This window comes from Thrips palmi, unplaced genomic scaffold, assembly GCF_012932325.1.
Source record: "Thrips palmi isolate BJ-2018 unplaced genomic scaffold, TpBJ-2018v1 HiC_scaffold_17, whole genome shotgun sequence".
In the NCBI taxonomy this organism is placed as follows: Eukaryota; Metazoa; Arthropoda; class Insecta; order Thysanoptera; family Thripidae; genus Thrips; species Thrips palmi.
This window is the reverse complement of record NW_023144626.1, coordinates 11968655-11989324: the sequence shown is the minus strand read 5'-3', so window position 1 is coordinate 11989324 and position 20670 is coordinate 11968655. Positions and strand designations below refer to the sequence as shown.

The following is a 20670-nucleotide window of genomic DNA, read 5'->3' as shown; positions in this document are numbered from 1 at the left end:
GGATATTGGACAGGAGTGTGGAGTCGAAAGAAGTGTAACTTACTGTCGATTGAGCATCTCCATCCACCCAACCAGCGTTGTCTGGTTAGGTTCCTCGCAGTTTGTAGATATTTTGTCTTAAGGCTTCGCGATGTCTCGCGGCCCGTTCCTCCAATCCGCGCCTGGCGCCTTGGCCTGCGGCGCTAGCTTGCCTTCGGCAGGCATTGGCTTGTCCGTCGTCGGTCACTTCTTACTTGTTGCCTTCATTCTTGATAAAGTTGCTTCATCTACAGATAACACGATCTTGACCCTTGTAACTTTTAAACTTGTCGGGGCTGGCGGGCTCCCCCCCCTTTATTCAAGACAGAAGTGGTCTGCCTGCAGAAAACTCGATTTTTCGCCGTTTTTAGGTGTTTTTTGGCTATAAAACTGAACCACGTGAGCTGGGATAGTGAAATTTCGCGTGTGCCGAGCCAAGAACATATCTAACAAGCCTGCAAAATCTCAGCCAGATCGGCCGAGCCGTTCAGGAGGAGTAGTGCACACACACAGACAGACACAGAGAGACAAAACTTTTCAACCCCACTGGAGTAACGGGCTTCGCTATCGCTCAGCCAAAAAAAGTTGCAATTTTTGATCATTTTGGAGTGATGTCCCCTCTTAAGTGTCATTCCAAAGCCCAACGGCTCTCTTGACACTCATGTCATGGATTCTAATAGAAGGGGACCAGAGGATTGTCCTCTGATTATTTTCACCAGAGGATGGTCATTATTTCGTTAAGATATTCCTCTATTTTTCTTGAAAATCCTCCTCTATAATTACCTCGGCTTGGATTACTTCCACCTCTCCATCCGGAACTTGTCTGTGGCATGTTTGAAACATTGTTGTTTCCACCACTACCTCCTCTTTCCGCGTCTTTGCCACTATCTACGGTTCGTTTCTTCTCGTCGCCAATTATTGTGTATCTCCTTGAGTCTCTGAGTTGTTCAATAATCTGTTTCAGAAATAGTAGGGCTTGATTTATCCGGATCGAAGGAGTGGTAAATGAACACAGCCACAATCTATGCCTCTGGAATCATAACTGGGGTTTTATTGGCGGGAACAGACAAATGACAAACGCACTGCGAATAGCAAGACAACGACCTGTGAATACAGACTAACTAAAGACACAATACTATCCAGTTATGCTTTGCGATGAACACTTTTGTCCGAAGTGTGCTGATTGTTTTATTTGTCTGTCTATTCGTTTTTATTTATTCTGAACTCGTTGGGGAAGTGCGCCCTGTAGTGAAAAATATTGATTTCTAACTGTTGTAGGTGCAGCTGCAAGTATGAAAGCTGATAGTGTGAAAACTGAGAAGGCAACAGTTACAACAGGTGAGTGCAACTCAACTGGTTGCTTTGGTTCTCTTTCCCTCCGGTTTGTTTTTACAATATACAATTTAATTGCTATTTTTATTGGACATAGGGAAAGTACCTGCACTTTCGTCAGTCATCCACATCTAGAGTGAAGCGCCACTTCAGAGCTTGGTTCAAGAGAATGCAAGGGAATGCATCATATTGTTTGTTTTTTTTATGCTTGGCACCTTTTTTACTTTAACTTTCTAGTATCTTCTTCTAAATACCTGTAATACTACATCCACAATCTTCTTATAATCGACTACATATGTCTATACTATTATTTAAGTCACCCTTTCGATAATAAAAGTGAAGTAGAGAAGTTCTGTCATCCAGCCTTTGGTTTTCTCTCTGACAATTATCTGAATTTATTTAAGTGACATGTTAGACTGCTGAGATTTGTATCAAGTACTCGGCACAAATCATGCGTGATAATGTTGCTCGAGGGTCTTTGGTTTTAAAATGTTAATGTACCTGTGAGATTCATTAAAATTATTTCATTTTCAATCATTCTATTCATGTACCTGTGAGATTTATTAAAACTATTTCATAGCCCTAGAAATTCTTGTGTTTTTTTCTTTTACCAGTCGCATTTGTACAAATTAGTGTCGACAAAGAGGAAACCCAAACTTCAAAGAGTGAAGAGAATTTTTTTGTCACTGCAGGTCAAAATACTGGCCCATTGTACTTTGTCGTTCAGGATCATCATCGTAAAGGGCTTCTCGAATAGGTTCAGTGATCTCAAACATTCGTAGTGTATGAACAAGCGCTCAGAGCTTGTGGACCTTTTTCTGTCATAAGATTGCAGTTACTCAAACTAACCACACACTCAAAAGAAGAAGGTTTGGACAGAAAATCTCTGCCCAATCCTTCTAAAATGAGGAACAACCAATAACTCATCCCCGTAAAAGCTGTCCGCTGTCACGATGAAAACAAATTTTGAATGCTGGAATCATGAATGATGTTTGATGTGAGGTTATATGAGCAGTTCTCGCGAAATGGTTAATTTTGGGCCCAGAAACTTTTTGAAAAAAAGTTCAATTGAAACCGGGTTTTTTGCATTTATCTTGTTAAGAACATCACTAGGGATCATGGATTCATCGGGGCGAGCTATCACCCCAATAATATAGGAAATATCGCAATTTTAATTTTTTTGCCGTCCACGGAAATTACACAGCCTCAGAAACTGTCCACGGAAATTACATTTTAATGGGCCCTTAGGATAGGTGCGATACGAACGCAAACGCCTAGCAGTTTAGGCAGCTCCCTCCACATCTGTGCATTCTGGTTCCATGTTGCGTACCTCACAATAAAATTTCGGGCTAGACCACAATTTGATCGTATGCCGTTTCGGGCCCGACACATGCCCGCGTGCACTGCCAAACGGGACACGGCCGTCCTTACTGGGGTGCCACGTTATACTGGCGGAGAAGAACCTATGCGGCTACAAGGTCCCACTCGTAGTGTGACCAGTATGTGACGAGGTATACATTCCCCCGGGGGGGGGGGCACCCTAGAACAGCCTCTTTGAGCAGGACTGGGTCCGGTGTCCACCTCTCCCGGCTCAATTCCCTTGTCTCGGGAACAACTGTGAATTCATTTTCTTCTGACCACGGTTGCATAGTTTTTACCTCCCAGGCGGTACCTCTCACACTTGGCAAATGATGGGCCCTACAGTGGACAACGGAGGAAAGTCCCTCTTGATCAGCTCCTGCGTGTCTATGTTCGGAAAATAATTAATAATGGGTGCGATCAGTTAAGGAAAAGTTGATCGGCGGGTCGAGACAGCGGCCCGCTCGCGGTGCGGTCTATTTAGCCCTCCTGGAAGCATATCTGGCACCCACGTTTACTAACCTATATTTTCAGAAAGATTACTCTATGAGTTTGAGGAACAGATTGCTGCGATTTATTCGATAAACAGGGTCTTAGCATTCGAACGGCAAGCTAAGGAAAGACGTCATGTCGCTTCACATATCGGTCAGGTTAAGTCTACCGCAAGTCTTAAATGGTCAGCTAGATCCCAAAATACAGCGAGCCTATTTTTCGCAAGACTCTAAGCTTTCGGTTAAGCTTTCCGATCTGAATAATCAACGTTGAACGGTTTCACTGACTCGCAGTCACAACTGTCAAGGCAGTATGGCGGCCGCGCCGAACAAAGCAGCATAAAACCGCTTGGTTGTCCAGAAAAACAGTTTTTGACCAATCCGATGAGTGGAGTCGAAACCTTAGACTCTTGCAAAAAGTCGGCTCGCTGCTCGTTAGGGTCCATTTTGTGACTTGCGGCGGGTTTAACCTGATGGATGTTGTGTTAAACTACGCCACGACTTTCCTCAGCTTGCCTTCCCATTCCCCATGCCCATTTCCCTCCAGAATGGCATTCCCTCCATAAGAGAGGTTTAAAACAGAGAAATATCGACATACTTTTGAGCTGAGGCCCCTTGCGAGGCCAAAATCACGTGAAACGCAACGAAAACCTCATTTTGTCCACGGAAATTACAGTCCACGGAAATTACATTATTGCATGAAATGGAACCAAAATTTTACTGGAACAACTTGTCCACAAGGCAAACACACAAGGATTGGTTCGCAATCAAAATTTTGAATGGTCTGCAAGGAATGGGTGGAACGGAAATTACACTTATTGCTTGCTAGGCCATTTTTTTCGCCGCTTTGGAACTTATTTAACTTTATATTTTCCGTTCTAATGGTGCCACATTACTCCGCCACTTTGCAAATTGTGTAGAACGAATGCACCAACAATGTGAGAAAAGTTTCAGAACGATCGCAAATAAGGTAGAAAAACCGTCCCAAAAAAACCGATTTTAGACTTTTTGAATTTTGGTTGTGGAAGACAATTTTCGGAATCATCTTGTGTCTGCAAATTTTACCCGAGAGACACGTTCTACACGTCAAAACGTAGCCTCACTTGCGTAGAACAAAATGCACTTTGCGAAAGTGATTTCTCATACTCCTCTGGGCTGTAGTAGAGGCGGGAAGCCCCAAATCTGGAGCGTAGGACATCAACAAGCTAGGCTCCGCCCTTCCGTCGAACCGAGTTGCCAGCTCCGCTTCGCTGCGCCGGCAACTCGGTTCGACAGGGGGCCGGCCCAGCTTGGCCTGCCGGCGGCCTTTTCTCGGGCCTTCGGCCCTCGCATCAGACCCAACTTGGCCAGTCGAAGGGCCGGGCCTTCGGCCCGCCCGCATCACACACACCGTGAGCGGGTAAAGCAAAGCTATCGATGTACCATCGTGACTTAGGCCCGCCCTTCTATTCACAATATGCAATAGTCCTTACACTTTTTACTCCAACTGTCCTTAGAATATGCCCATTTCATTTGTCTCTTCGCCCTCATTCCGAAAATACCCATATTTGCCATGCTACTGCAACTCCTTGCAATAGGGGCACAGCAGGAGCGCGAAACGAGTCCGTCGCACTTTTTCCCATAACTCATGAAGGCGGGCTCCTGGACCCCCCTTCCGACCCCTCGTTGAAGAGGTCTTGCCAAGACCTATCCAAAACTTAAGTAAAAATTTTCAGTCGGTCGACCCCCTTTTTTTAAGATCCTGATGTGACTAATAGACGAAGTCGGGCTCCCTGGACCCCCTTTCCGACCCCCTTGGAAAGGTCTCGCTGAGACCAATCGAATCTGCAATAAATTTTTAGTCGGTCGACCCCCTTTTTTTTAAGATCCTGATCTGGCCAACTTGTAAAAGCGGCCGATGGGGTCGGGACCAGGTCCATTCATCTTGTCTCGTCGCCCCGATTCCAAAAATACCCCTATGTGCCCTGCTAGCACCCAAAAATGGCGGAAATCCCCCTCCCGCTCATGTAAACCATGATGCACCTGCAGCAGCCCTTGCGACCCGGACAGGATTTTCACCACCGGATTATTTGTTTGGACGGTACTCCTGAAGTACCCTCCAAATCTGGTTACTCTAGCTCAACTCCTTCCTTGTACACAGACGCCAACAACAACAACAACAACAACAACAACACACAAAACAAAGGCAAATGCATAGGCCCCCCCCCTATTTTTTGAATAGAAGGGCGGGCCAAAAAATGTCCACGGAAATTTCATTCTAGGGTAAAAATTGCAATTTAACGTGGAAGGAGGCAAAATTTCATCTTGATGAGAATTGTACCTTGTCCGCAAGGGCAAAAAAAATAAAGGTAGGAAAAGACCCGGTTAAAATCGACTTTAGGTTTTGGGAAAAACCAGAGAGAGGACACGAATTATCACATCTCGCGAGAACTGCTCAAAAAATTTTCGTTATTTTACGAGAAATTTTTTTACAGTGTGTCCTCTGATTATTTTCACCAGAGGATGGTCATTATTTCGTTAAGATATTCCTCTATTTTTCTTGAAAATCCTCCTCTATAATTACCTCGGCTTGGATTACTTCCACCTCTCCATCCGGAACTTGTCTGTGGCATGTTTGAAACATTGTTGTTTCCACCACTACCTCCTCTTTCCGCGTCTTTGCCACTATCTACGGTTCGTTTCTTCTCGTCGCCAATTATTGTGTATCTCCTTGAGTCTCTGAGTTGTTCAATAATCTGTTTCAGAAATAGTAGGGCTTGATTTATCCGGATCGAAGGAGTGGTAAATGAACACAGCCACAATCTATGCCTCTGGAATCATAACTGGGGTTTTATTGGCGGAAACAGACAAATGACAAACGCACTGCGAATAGCAAGACAACGACCTGTGAATACAGACTAACTAAAGACACAATACTATTCAGTTATGCTTTGCGATGAACACTTTTGTCCGAAGTGTGCTGATTGTTTTATTTGTCTGTCTATTCGTTTTTATTTATTCTGAACTCGTTGGGGGAGTGCGCCCTGTAGTGAAAAATATTGATTTCTAACTGTTGTAGGTGCAGCTGCAAGTATGAAAGCTGATAGTGTGAAAACTGTGAAGGCAACAGTTACAACAGGTGAGTGCAACTCAACTGGTTGCTTTGGTTCTCTTTCCCTCCGGTTTGTTTTTACAATATACAATTTAATTGCTATTTTTATCGGACATAGGGAAAGTACCTACACTTTCGTCAGTCATCCACATCTAGAGTGAAGCGCCACTTCAGAGCTTGGTTCAAGAGAATGCAAGGGAATGCATCATATTGTTTGTTTTTTTATGCTTGGCACCTTTTTTACTTTAACTTTCTAGTATCTTCTTCTAAATACCTGTAATACTACATCCACAATCTTATTATAATCGACTACATATGTCTATACTATTATTTAAGTCGCCCTTTCGATAATAAAAGTGAAGTAGAGAAGTTCTGTCATCCAGCCTTTGGTTTTCTCTCTGACAATTATCTGAATTCATTTAAGTGACATGTAAGACTGCTGAGATTTGTATCAAGTACTCGGCACAAATCATGCGTGATAATGTTGCTCGAGGTTCTTTGGTTTTAAAATGTTAATGTACCTGTGAGATTCATTAAAATTATTTCATTTTCAATCATTCTATTCATGTACCTGTGAGATTTGTTAAAACTATTTCATAGCCCTAGAAATTCTTGTTTCTTTCTTTTACCAGTCGCATTTGTACAAATTAGTGTCGACAAAGAGGAAACCCAAACTTCAAAGAGTGAAGAGAATTTTTTGGTCACTGCAGGTCAAAATACTGGCCCATTGTACTTTGTCGTTCAGGATCATCATCGTAAAAGGGCTTCTCGAATAGGTTCAGTGATCTCAAACATTCGTAGTGTATGAACAAGCGCTCAGAGCTTGTGGACCTTTTTCTGTCGTAAGATTGCAGTTACTCAAACTAACCACACACTATCAAAAGAAGAAGGTTTGGACAGAAAATCTCTGCCCAATCCTTCTAAAATGAGGAACAACCAATAACTCATCCCCGTAAAAGCTGTCCGCTGTCACGATGAAAACAAATTTTGAATGCTGGAATCATAAATGATGTTTGATGTGAGGTTATATGGGTTCCGCGTCGTGTGTCGTCTGCTCGACTCCTCGAGTCGGCGCAGAGACTTGGCAACAGCGCAAGCGGCAAGCGGTCTTCGGGTTAGCCCCCTTGCCCTGCCCTGTGGTTTGTTCGGTGGCACATCGACTACATTGGTACCACTGCCATTAGTAGTTCCCTGAGCCACAACTTCACAACACCACTTCTTTTCTTTCTCCACACTCTTACACAATAATCAAATTGACTTCTTGACTCCTAGGATTTCTTGAAATCGTATTTTTGTTGTTAATTTACCTGTGCTGGTCATGCGGAATTCGTCAGGCAGATCTGTCACTTCCGCCAGTGACTTGGGGTTTCTCGGCAGTTCACTTTAGCGCTTCCGATTGAGGGTCCTCCTTGGGGCGGAACGCTGCGGCAGCTGAGACAGCTCATCCACGTCCACCAGGCCGTCCCGAATGATGACTGAGGGTGCCTTTTCTGGATGGTTCACTGCCACCGCCACCTCCTTCATGCGGTTGACACCCTTCTTTGCCGCGATGGTTTCTTGGTCAGGGGCATGCGTGTGCTTGTCTTCATCAGCCTTCAGGACTTCGGGTGGATCTCCCCGTGTCGTAGCCCGCGCCTTGCACGTAGGTTTCTTCGTACACACCCAGTACTGCCGTCCTTATATTTGTTGCTCTTGCGGTATGTAAACCCCTCGTGCGTCAAAATATTGCCCCCTTTTATAGATTTTACAAACTCGGCCATAACTTGGCCACAACAAACTCGGCCACTCAGGCATGCAAGCCCAGCCACAGAGCAGGCAACAATGCTGGCGGCTGGCGCCTCTACAATCAAACACTGTGCAAGCTCTTTTTGCGGTGAAACGTTTTTAGGTCAAATGACAAATGTTAACTTTCGGCAAAAAAAAAAAAAACTTTGGCATCTAGGTTTTAGGCGAAAAAGTTTAGGTGAACCGTAGTAGAATTCATCCTGGATTCATAGGTTTAGGAGGATAAGACGGTAGATGACATTGTGGTTGTGGAGACACTTGCTGGTTTAGAAGTACCTTGGACAAGAGCAGATGTGGAGGGAATGGAGATAGCGGAGGTACACTCGTGTAAATTTTGTCAGAATGTCAGAAACATGTCTGAAATCCTGATCAAAATTAGCGCACCTCTGAAAGCTGAAATTCTGAAAACTTATGCTGATATTGATGGCCTGAGTTCTGCAGAATGTCAGAACATGTTTTCAGCTTTCAGAGGTGCGCGAATTTTGATCAGGTTTTCAGACACAATTCTGACAAGATTTACACGAGTGTAGTGGTTGACTTTGTTCTGGTGTCCTTAGATAAGAACTATAGAACAAAGAAAGTCCAATGGCCACTTTTGGGCAAAAACGCGAGTTTTGCCGTTTTTATAGTTGAATGGGTCAAAACCATGTAGGTTAAGATCAAAATTGCACATAACTAAAAATCGAGTTTTCAGCTTTTTCTTTAACTTGATGCGAAGCGCAGAGCATTACGACAAATTTTAATTCCCAACATTTCTGGCGGGAGACCCTACTAGTACTTTAACAATCACACTAGTAAAACTAAAGCGTAACTCTGTGCTTGAGTCAAGCGTATTCTGATTACGCTTGAAAACAGAAACAGCTTGAAAACGCTTTAGTTTTACCAGTGCATCTGCTAAAAACCGAGGTTATTTAAAGTCAGCGGTGCGCAGAGAGCCGAACTTGCGACCTGCAGCCAATGTCAATGCGTCTTCAAGTTCATGAGGACTTGCACGAACTGGAACCACGACCGCAGCCCCTTCCGGCAAGTGGGGCGGTTCAAGCAACCCACTCCAGGCGTCGAGAAGGTCGCAGGCCGAGAGCAGGACGTCATCAACATCAAGCGGGAGCGGCGCGCGCGGACGTCCTCCTCGAGCCACGGGCCCTGCGCACATTCCAGAGTCGTTCGTGTGTGCACAGGAATTTCAAGTGAATAACACCTGGAATGGCCTAGCCCTATGGTCTACAATTAGAAAGATCTGACACTGCGGGAAATGACAAAAGTACACAAATTTCTGGCAGGAATTTAGTGTACTTTTCCAGTACAACAATTGTTGTACAAAGTACAATGGATCCGGCATGACAAGTGCTGTGCAGTCCAGGGCTCGTTGTGGTTTGTACAGTTCTCGTTGTACTTTTATTGTTCAGTTTCTGTTGTACTTTTGTTGTACTATCTACACTTTTTCTTACAGCGACTTCTCGCCTCCGCAGGCGAGTTGTAGAGCGTCACCACTCTGCAAACCCAGCGGTACACTTAGTACACTCTTTTTAGCGTGTACACCGGGAGCCAACGAAAGTGACTTCACATTCGTTTGAACGAATGTGGCCAGCCGGTGGCAACTCCCCATGCCCGGCTGAAACCAGGCTCGGAAGCGGAGCGGCTCCGTTTTCCAACTTTTAAACGAATAAAGCTAATAGAAGCTATTTGATTGCCACATAACGAGTACATCAGGGCAACGTAAAATTTCACGTAGATTACGATTCTGCACTTACCTTTGCAAAAGGACGAAGGATTGCGGAAATAATCACGGATTATGTTCATATTGCGGCGTCGGCTCGCTCGTATCAGCTCGTCTCATATTTGCCGAATGTTAATGTTAACAAACTAAAGCAGCTAGAGGAAAACGGTCACTTGCAATCGAAAGATCACACTTTTTCCCTTGGTATTTTGACCATAGCAAAGCTCGAACGCTCGCTAAAACAAGTATTTAAACAGAGAAACAAAACCTGTTCCGGAATTGAGGTTATGTCGGCTCAAATCATTCCCTGTTGTTTCTTTAGAGAAATACTTGTTTTAGCGGGCGTTCGAGCTTTGCTATGGTCAAAATACCAAGGGAAAAAGTGTGATCTTTCGATTGCAAGTGACCGTATTCTTCTAGCTACTTTAGTTTGTTTACATTAACATTCGGCAAATATGAGACGAGCTGATACGAGCGAGCCGACGCCGCAATATGAACATAATCCGTGATTATTTTCGCAATCCTTCGTCCTTTTGCAAATGTAAGTATAGAATCGTAATCTACGTGAAATTTTACGTTGCCCTGATGTAGTACTCGTTATGTGGCAATCAAATAGCTTCTATTAGCTTCATTCGTTTAAAAGTTGGAAAACGGAGCCGCTCCGCTTCCGAGCCTGGTTTCAGCCGGGCAAGGGGAGTTGCCACCGGCTGATGTGGCACCCCACTTAAACGGCAGAGCCACGTTCCAACGAATGTGACATCGTTTTCAAACGAACGTGACAAAATTCATTCGAACGAATGTGACGTTTTATTAAGTGGCTACCAGTGTACTCACGCGTAACTCACACGCGTACTCAGCTGCATATATTTCCATGGGAACTAAGGTGCGAACTGATCAGAGCACACTCTCGTTGGAGCGAGGGGGTAACGAACGACTTCGGGAATCCGGCTGACGCCGATAAACGGCGTGACATGTGAGTCACGCCCTCATTTGGCGTCATGCCAAAAAGCGGCATGACAAGAGATTCACACCAAAGATTGGCGTTAATTTTTGAGTCACGCCGATTTTTGGCGTGACTTTTCTGTAATGCCGATTTTTGGCGTGACACTTTATTCACGCCCCTGCAGCGGCACGAAGTCACGCCAGTAGATTTTCAGTGTGTAGCCACTGTAGCCGCTTTGATTATGTTAGACAAGGGATGACTGATCCAATCAGACATTCATATCACATGCACACTATGTACGTATCAGCTCCTCTCCTACAAAAGCCATACCCCCACCCCCGGGGTCGTGATGTTGTGCAGCTGCCAGGCCTACCCTGTAGGCAGCAGACAAAAGCCCCTGACTCGCGTCTTGCACTCGCTGCCCGGCCAAGCACATGGGGACGAAGAATATGAAGAGGTAGGGGAAGCAGGACACGGCGTAGGTGTCCGCGCCCCGGCCGGACTGCACCAGCGCCACGGTGCTCAGCAGGGACAGCCCGACGCTAATCTGTTACGTAGTTAACAAATTTGGTCACGGTTAAAGTGCCGCCTTGAAATCCAAGGGGATGTCTTGTTATTATTTCCAAGCGGTTTGAGTGAATTTTCCAAGTGGTCCAAATCAAGATCTTCTGATAGAAATGAATTCGTCTCGTCAGGACAATCAAAAAATGTCAACACATGTCATACGCTTGGATGGAAAATGAAAAGGCTTTCCACCTGCAAACTTTATAAAATGACCTTTTTGGTACTTTTGGAGCTGAATAACGTTTTCATTTCCCATCGAAACCTATGAGATGTTTTGACATTTTTTTGTTTGTCTGGTCGAGACGAACCCAGTTTTATAAAAAGATCTTGATTAGGACCACTTGGGAAATTCACTCAAACCCCTTGGAAATATAACAAGGCATCCCCTTGGATTTCAAGGCGGCACTTTTACCGTGCTGTGAGCGAAACAATCATTATGACTGATCATTGTGAGCCATTTAGGTTCTCGTTTCAATATAGTGCGACTGTTTTTCACTTATATTTGCAGTGTACTACCCGATACTACCAATATCCGCGTTAGTACTTCAAAAGTCGTATCAAAACTATCGGCGGTAGTAAAAAAAAATTTTGGTTATCGAAACGGAACGTTGGCAACAACCAATACACCCAAACAACACGCGCCGCTAAGTTTTTTTGTTTTAGTTTTGTGTGACGCTTTCAAAGAAAATCAAGGACACTGTAACTACTTCTATGACCTGCAACTGCTCGTTATGCAGCAGGAAAGCCACGTCGGAAAGGAAGCTCTAGCTCCCGAAAATCGCGGGAGAGTTAGTACTTTCGTCACTTACCACCAGGTAAAAAGGCAAGAGCAACCCGAATACAGCGTTCATCAACCGACACGCGCGCAGCACTCCAATGTGCACGGATACGGTGTACACCAAGGCGGCGCTCTGCTGGCCATTGAAAGGCGTGTCATTTCGTGAAGGAAAATACTTTCGTGCACTGGTCTGTCCAATTCCACTGTTCATTGTTTTCTTCAAGTTCCTTAATTTTAATTGAGATCTGTGATCGACTCGTGAAAAGCACCGCAACACTGTGGCAAAAAGCTACGGAAAAATCTGTAAACAGCTTGTGGTAATTCCAGGGATCCTTAACTTAACTCAACATTTAACGAACACTGCTGTCATAACGTAACATAAGAAAATGTTCGCTTTAGGTTAAGGGTACGGACTTATGAAAGTACTTGCAAAAGTATACCCACACAAATTCGAGACATAAAAAAATAACATACCCTTTTGAAAAGATGTTAGAAGTTAAGGGTAATAACTTAAACTTTTATGATAACGTTATGATGCCCTTAGGAGGTAAGTTAAGGATCCCTGGGTAATTCTAATTCTCCGTAGCCCTTGACAATATTCTCCGTAGGCTCTTACAGTATTCTCCGTAGGACCGTACAGTCTTCTCCGTAGGACTATACAGTCTTCCAGGTCCTACGGAGAATACTGTGCGGTCCTACGGAGAATACTGGGCGGCCTTACGGAGAATACTGTAAGAGCCTACGGAGAATCCAGGCAAAAAAATTGACAAAATTTCCCGTACGTTTTTGCCACAGTGTATGCGTGTGTGACAGCATTGCTGTCTTTCTAGATTAACAATTTTTTTACAAATGCTTATGCCTTGAAAAGGTTCTATGGCAGTTGGCCGCCAGCGTAGACGACCACTAACACAAGAAGGTGACGAGGAGGAGAACGAATATGAGGATTGTGATGATCCCGCTAGGAAGAAAAGAAAGCCTGCATCAAGGAAACAACTACCAAGGAAGAGAGGACGTCCTCGGTAGAATCCAAAAGTTACTGGAGTGAAGTGGCAACTCTGTGAAAAGCCCATCTCTTCCAAGCAGTTCAAAGTGTGCCTCCACTGTTTCTGTGAAGGATGTATGCCATAATTATCTGTATTTGTTCAAAAACTAATAATTGTACGTCTGGCCTTTGCTCCGTCAACAAGCAATAAAAGTAATCAGTTTTCAGTCGACGGGGCCCAGACAGGTTTTTCATAAACAAATTATTTTTTAGTGTCCAATGTAATGGTCCCTGCTCCCCCTGTAACTTATTTATTATTAAAGATGTTTTAAAAAAAAAAAGTGGGTGGCTGAAAAAGTGGCAACATTGCTCCTCATGCTTAGCTGCTCCTCTCACTGCTGAGGATCTAGCTGAATGAAAATTTGATTAGTATGTAACTTTTTAATATTTTGCATTCTTTTATTAAGTTCAGTATTTTTGCAACAAGCTTGTCGCGAAACTGAGTAATCAGAAGGTCCTGCCTTTCGATAGCTTCTTTTCTCTGTAAATGGCTTTCCTGCACGGAGCAGAAAAAAGAATTAGCTTCGGAAGGACAACTTCCTTCCAAGGCGCAACCCTGATGGAAGACTCGCCATTACAGGTAAGCTCTCAAATATTTTTGCAAGTGTTGCCATAAAATTTAACTATAATTTTGTCACATTAATTTGCAGCAAAGAAAAAGTAAACCCGGTAGGTTTCCCGCCAACCGCGTCTTGTCGTAACAGGCTTCGCGATGTCTCGTGCCTTTTTCCCCCGCGCCTGGCGTACCTACCTTGGCCTGCGGCCAGCCTGCCTTCGGCAGGAAATGGCTTCCCATAGTCGATTTTACGCATGCTGGGGGTCTCCGCCCCCCAGCCCCCCCTTTCATTCTAGATGGAGTTGCTTCATCTCCCGATAACGCGATCTTGACCCTTGTAGCTTTTTCACTTGTCCTGGCTGGGGGGCTCCGCCCCGCGACCCCCTTTCTCCAAACAGAGGAAATTTGCCTACAGAAAACCGATTTTTCGCCTTTTTTTTTAAGTTTTTTTTCGGTTTTAAAAAACCCAAAACCAGTTGAGCTAGGATGGTGAAATTTCGCGTGTGCCGAGCCAAGGACATCCTAAAAAGCCGGCAAAATCTCAGCCGGATCGCCGAGCCGTTCAGGAGGAGTAGTGTACACACAAAAAGGACAGACGGGAAAAAATTTTTCAACCCCACTGGAGTAACAGGCTTCGCTATCGCTCAGCCAACTACTTTGAACTGCAGGGAAAGGACTGGAGGCCCAACCAAGGCGAACTTAAGTCGCTGGTCGGTGCGATATACGGAATGATGTTTGATTAAATAGTTTGGTCCAGTCATTCCATGTTTTTTGTTATATTAATTTTTTTGTGTTTGAACTTTGTCACTATATGTTGACTATGTAACTCTCACTGCTTTGCCATTTATGTTTTGTTTCTTTTCTGTCATTATTGTTGGAAGATCTCAAATATCTTTGAAAGTATAATCGATATGTTTTCCATTAAATTTAACTTTAATTTAGTCCCATTAATTTGTAGCAAGGGCAAAACCACTTCAACATGAAAGAAAGGACTGGCCGCCCAGACAAAGTGAACCACGCGTGAGGTGAACTAAAGATGGACCAGTCTTTCACTGGTTGGTGCAGTGAGATACGGAATGAAGCTTGAATAGTTTAGTCCAGTCAATCCAGTTTCTTGTTCTTGTTACAATAATTTTTGTATTTGAAAATGTTTAAGATTTGAACTCTGCGTCATGTTGACTATGTAACTCTTTCAATGCTTGCCATTTATGTTTTGATTGTGTCATTATTGTTTGTGATTATAATTGTGACTGTAACAATTACTCTGCATAAGTGAAAGGCAAGAGGTTGACATATGTTTTGTGTTGAAGATTTTGAACATTTGAATTTGGAACTGAATTTGGAATAGCCGCCCTCCTATCCCCTTTTCACACCTTTTTTCTTCCTCCACACCACTACACGATAATCAAATCTACTTCGTAACTCCTAGGCATTCTTGAAATAGTATTTTTTTTTTAAATAATAAAGAGTTTAAGTCTGCAACATTTCAAATATTTGTCGAAAGTCTAGACCTATTGGCAAATGCCCATTGTAGGGTAGGAAAGACCTTAATCCAGAAACAAAATATATTATTACAAAGCTTCTTTACAAGCGATGCTAGTTATTTTTGTTTCGTGGCGGTCTTCATAGACAGGTCGTTGACTCCAATGCAACGCAGAATTGGTCCATTCTCGACGAGGCTAAACCAACCTGACGGTCTTGGAGACGCCTGCCCACTTCGCGAAGCAACACCGCGCACACCCTGTGCATGGCCTGCTCGAAGAACAGGACGGTGAACAGGGCCGTCTGGCAGCAGCAGACAGCGCACAACTCCACCAACACCCACTTGACGCGCAGCAGAGCTTGGGGGCCCCAGGGCTGCCACCAAGCCACGCTCTAAAAACACGAGGCATACTCGTCGTATCCGTCCCGTGCAGCAATCACCACCAATCTCGAAGCACCTATCCACAAGAACCATCGATCTGATTCACGGCCTCCGAAAAACCATTGGAACTGATTCTGGAACACGGGAAACCATCTAAAGTGACATTTTTATGAGTTTTCAGATAAAAACATGACAATGTACTTTGAAACTTTCAAACTGATCCGTTTGAAATAAAGTTTGTCAACACATATGAACCTCCATTGTGACTATTCACCCTCAGTCTCGAGTGCAAATAAGATACTTGTTGCATTTCACACCCTAGTTCCGCTCGGAGTGTGAAAATTTGGTGTGTCTTACTTGGCCCAACTGCAAAATGCCCTTGTTGACGACGGTGGAGTCGTCGTAAAGCATAGTCAAAACGACACCCATGACGACGCCGGCGGCGTAAGTCGCAGACACCCGCCACAGCACCAGACGGCCCCACCGAGCCTCTGCCGCCATCTCCACCTGCGGCATTCGCTTTTCGTTCCAACAGATTGACTGAATAGATTGGTGATTAGATTTTCGTAAGAGAAGGAACCGGGGGTTCGTAACTTAACGCTAGAGAAACGTTTGTTACACTTTCATCCTTTGAAGACATTATGGGTGCATTGAAAGGATTTCGTTAGCATATGCACTCAAATGACATTAAGTTACTGACAAAAAAAATCTGAGTATGTAGAAAACGTACAAAAGTAAATGATTAAAATAAAGAGAAAGTTGCGTGCAAAAAACGAGGCGGCGACCACTGGGAATTTTTTGTACACAGGATTCTTCTAAGGTAGAGATTTCACAGGATCTCGCGGCTAAATTATGCCAGATTTCGTGAGATTTTGGTGGGATTTCGCGAGATTTCACCGGATTTTTATCACTGCAAATGCAACGGCGATACTTAAGTACATTTTTTGGCGATACAATTGAGTATCGCCAATAAACGGCCTTACGGAAAAGTAATGACTGCAGAACGGCGATACCAAAAAGTATCGCCAAAATTTGGCAATACTTTTGGATATTGCCAAAACCACGGCATTAAAACCCAAAGGGCTTGCCCCTTGATTTGTTCGACGTTTATTGCCAAATCGTGGCAATGCTCCAAAGTATCGCCAAATTTTGGCGATACTTTTGTGTATTGCCGCTTTGAAGGCAATACTTTTCCGTAAGGCCGTTTATTGGCGATACTCAATTGTATCGCCAAAAAAGGTACTAAAAGTATTGCCTTTGGATTTACAGTGATGGGATTTCGTGAGATTTTACCAGATTTTGAAGGGATCTCTAGCCTACCGATTTCGCGCAAGATTTCGGCGAGTCCAGTGTAAACAGGACTTTGCGAGTGGTTACCCCCTCGCGCCAAAACAAGTCTGCAGCAGGGATCCTTAACTTACCTCATAAGGGCATCATAACGTTATCATAAGAGTTAAAGTTATTACCCTTAACTTCTTACATCTTTTCAAAAGGGTAAGTTATTTTTTTATGTCTCGAATTTGTGTGTATATACTTTTGCAAGTACTTTCATAAGTCCGTACCCTTAACCTATAGCGAACATTGTCTTATGTTACGTTATGACAGCAGTGTTCGTTAAATGTTAAGTTAAGTTAAGGATCCCTGGTCTGCAGCACTTTCGAAAGATTAAAAAATATTTGACAAATCGTACCGTCAACGGGGGTAACTTGGGACACTTTTTCACGTTTTTTCAACGCCAGAGGCAAGATTCTCAACCCAGACCATTGGATCCCAACTATGTTAAAGTTTGACCCTTTCCCCATGATTTCATGCTTGTCTGGTTCGTTTGCCTCGATTATATCGTTTCCCAGCGGTCTCGTAAGAGTGTCCCCAAATTACCCCATGACCGGGGGTAACTTGGGACAGTAATAATTAGCTACGTTCCCATGCATCATTGATGTTAATGGATGAAATAAATTTAAGTCACCTCATGTAGACCAAGAAATTTAGGGCCCAGGAACTATTGTAGGACCGATATTGGACTATATCTAGGGCTCTACGTAGAACTCTCTTTTTTACTGGTATTATCCAAGCATTTTTTTGGGAAAATTTTTTAAATATGGATTACCAGAAGGGCAAAACTGCTGAGCAAGGTATCTCTTTTTCCCTCATCAGCGTAAAACCCCAAGTTTAAGTTATGTCAGGGGCCGGGGCAGTCAAATCCTAGAAGGCTAGGCCCGCTGGAAAAAATGAGGAAAAGGGCTGTCCCAAGTTACCCCGTAAAATTTCGATTTTTTATAAATTGAAGTGTGGACCGAAGATGGGACAACCCATAAACAACGCCCTTTTTCGAACGTTATTGTCTGCGTATGATCTAACAATCCAGAGATACTAAAAGGCCAAATCTGCATTTCACTCCTTGCACTAGGGTCAACTTGTCAATGATTTACATATTTTTCCCAAAAAACCCCATTATGTAGTTTCCTGTTTCTCAAATACTAATTGTGATGTTATGCACCTCTTCCACCTTTCCGCGCGTGCCCTGAGGCCTCTGAAACAAAACCCTGCCGCGGGTTTGACGCTATGAACCCCCGTCGCTGAATGGCAGTACCAACAAGCTGTACAGGGCAGACTGTCCCAAGTTACCCCTGGTGTCCCAAGTTACCCCCGTTGACGGTAACGTCTCGTGATCATCCGTTGAAAGTTCAAGTTACAATTTACAACTTTAACCTTTATATTTGGGAAGAGAAAGTACAGGGGAAGAAAAGTACCCCCCACCCCCTTGTGGGTATGTAAAGTTGTAAATGTAAATCTCTGTGTGTATGTCTCTATGTAAATCTCTAGTTGAGGGATGGCTGAAAGTCAAAATATCAGCTTCACAAGGGTTGTACTTACCCCGTACGTTTCTCCCCCAATCTACCTCTGTTTCGATGGAACCTTCGACCAGACGCACGATCAAATCATGGAAGTCGGGATCGGTAATGACATCTGGGCCGACCCGACCGAGTCGGAGGAAGTCTTAGTTACGTTAAATGCTATTTATTCCTGGACTGCACGCACCTTGCCTTCCGCGGTGGGGTCAGCCTCAAGCTGCAGGGCCGCTTGACGCGCTTGGTGCAGAGCGTCCAGGATAACCCGCTTGCGAGTCGACAGGATGACGAGAGACACGGTGCAGGATATGCCTGCACTCATCGTCCGCATGGACACGCGCTCGGCCAACGGTCGGCCACTCGTCTCTTGCACAGTGTCCACCAGCGCCAGCAGCGTCATCGCCACAATGAGCACGAGCGCCGTCTGCCCCCAGTTAAGTTCGCAGCAGTCATTACCTTCTTGCCCCATCCCCACCTCATACACTTAATAAAACTGGTACTTTGAAAGAGACGCATCTGGGCACCTCAGGAATTAGGCACATGTGCATGCTCTGCCATGGGGGAGGGCCAGTTGCTGTGTAGTTTATGCACCCCGCCCGAGACTACCTAGGCGACAAAGGTGCCCAGAAACGAGGGGACATTTGGCACCCTAAAAAGTGGAGCGGGCGATGGAGGCGCCCTGTTTCAGGGCAAGCCAACTTAGAGTGTAAACTTTACAATCTATTTTCCCATTCGAGACCAAAACACTTTCCAAAACACTATTGGAGTTTGTTTAAATGCACAGCAATCAGAGGGAGAAAAAACCGCGTTACTGACCCGCGATTCTCTGAGGAACTGCAAAATCCTGGCCAAGCGAGACTGGCCAGGCACGCCGGGGTCTCCCATGTGCTGCAGCCACTCCGTCACGTACACTGTTAGAGGTCCATCTGCATTATGGTCTTCTGAAACGTCTGACGCGAACATGCTGACTGGAAACGGGGAGTTGTTGCAGTAGCAGTTGTGGCCAGATGCAGCAGTTCCCGCAGCAACTACCCGACTTCACACCAACAGGCCCATGAGTGGAGGCTTCCGGACAGCGGCTTTCCTGTGCTTTAACTTCATTGCACGGACGTATTATCTGAGTTAAAATCATAGCTAACAGCACTAAATTGTCTTTAAATATTTACTCGGTCTATTTCTTTTCTGCTGCAGAAGTTTAAAACTGCAAAGCCATGTCATTATATTGTTGACTCACCACTCTAACGCACATACATTAAAATGCCCTAAAACAGGTTAATATTGGATTAAAATTTATATTTAACCTGCAAGTCATCTGCGTGAGAAAATGCAGAAAAAGGCACTGTCGGTCAACGAGCTGGAGGGATCGACATACACAAACACAAGGCTTCAAAATTGAAAACAGGTCAATTCAGTTTATTATTTTTTTCACAAACCAAACCAAAAACTACAACATTGGAGCGGTGTAGTCCTCCGACAACAAGAACAGCCGCGAAGAACTGTAATTTGAAATAAAATTGCCACTGTGGCGTCGAGTGTCCCCCACTGGTAAAACTAAAGCGTCACTCTATGCTTGAGTCAAGCATAAAGTTACACTCTAGAGTTCTTACGGATTACTTCATCCGTATTACAAACAAATTCATCCGTACCTTACAAACATTTTTGCGCAAGCGTAATACGGATAGCCTGATTTGTAACATACGGATGGCTTTGTCCGTAACAGATGTAGCTTTGTAACTACGGATAGTCTTACAGAATCCAAAGTAATTGCATTCATCGACACTCGTTATACAAACAGAATTCATAAATTACTCGTTGCCATACTGAGCGGAAACAGATAAGCAGTATATTATACTTTTTAATGCCAATTATCTTTTTTATGCACTAGCAAGCACTTTTACTTGGCACATAATAGAGCTATTGATTGAGTTACTTGCTGATACGATAGACACTCTTGGATAACGCGAGGGGGTATGCACTCCGGATTTCTGTGTACAGACTACTCCCTATTACGCGTATTACGCGTATTACGCGTATTACTAGTGTATTACACTAGTATTACGCGTATTACGTGTATTACGTGTGTATTACGCGTATTACGCGGGTATTACGCAGGTATTACGCGTATTACGCGGGTATTACGCGCACCGCTGTGAGCGCCTAGTAGGTAGGCAACACATCGGGCAACTAGTTGTAGCCAAAGCGCCTGGGAGGTAGACACCGCCGCCGAGCTGGTGTGCACTGCGGGCTGGCCTACCCTTTGCAGTGCAGGCGTTCGAGCCGC

General features: G+C 44.3%; 1 protein-coding gene across 1 annotated transcript; it reads right to left on the bottom strand.

The window, feature by feature from the left end:
• Nucleotides 1–6400: 6400 nt before the first annotated feature.
• Nucleotides 6401–19096, bottom strand: LOC117643708. Its single transcript, XM_034382762.1, has 6 exons — nucleotides 18580–19096; nucleotides 15898–16047; nucleotides 15366–15551; nucleotides 12110–12211; nucleotides 11110–11283; nucleotides 6401–9219 (listed from the first exon to the last, which is right to left on the bottom strand). The coding sequence occupies exons 1-6, from the start codon at nucleotides 18856–18858 to the stop codon at nucleotides 9037–9039; spliced, it is 1074 nt and encodes a 357-aa protein (XP_034238653.1). The 5' UTR covers nucleotides 18859–19096; the 3' UTR covers nucleotides 6401–9036.
• Nucleotides 19097–20670: the final 1574 nt, after the last annotated feature.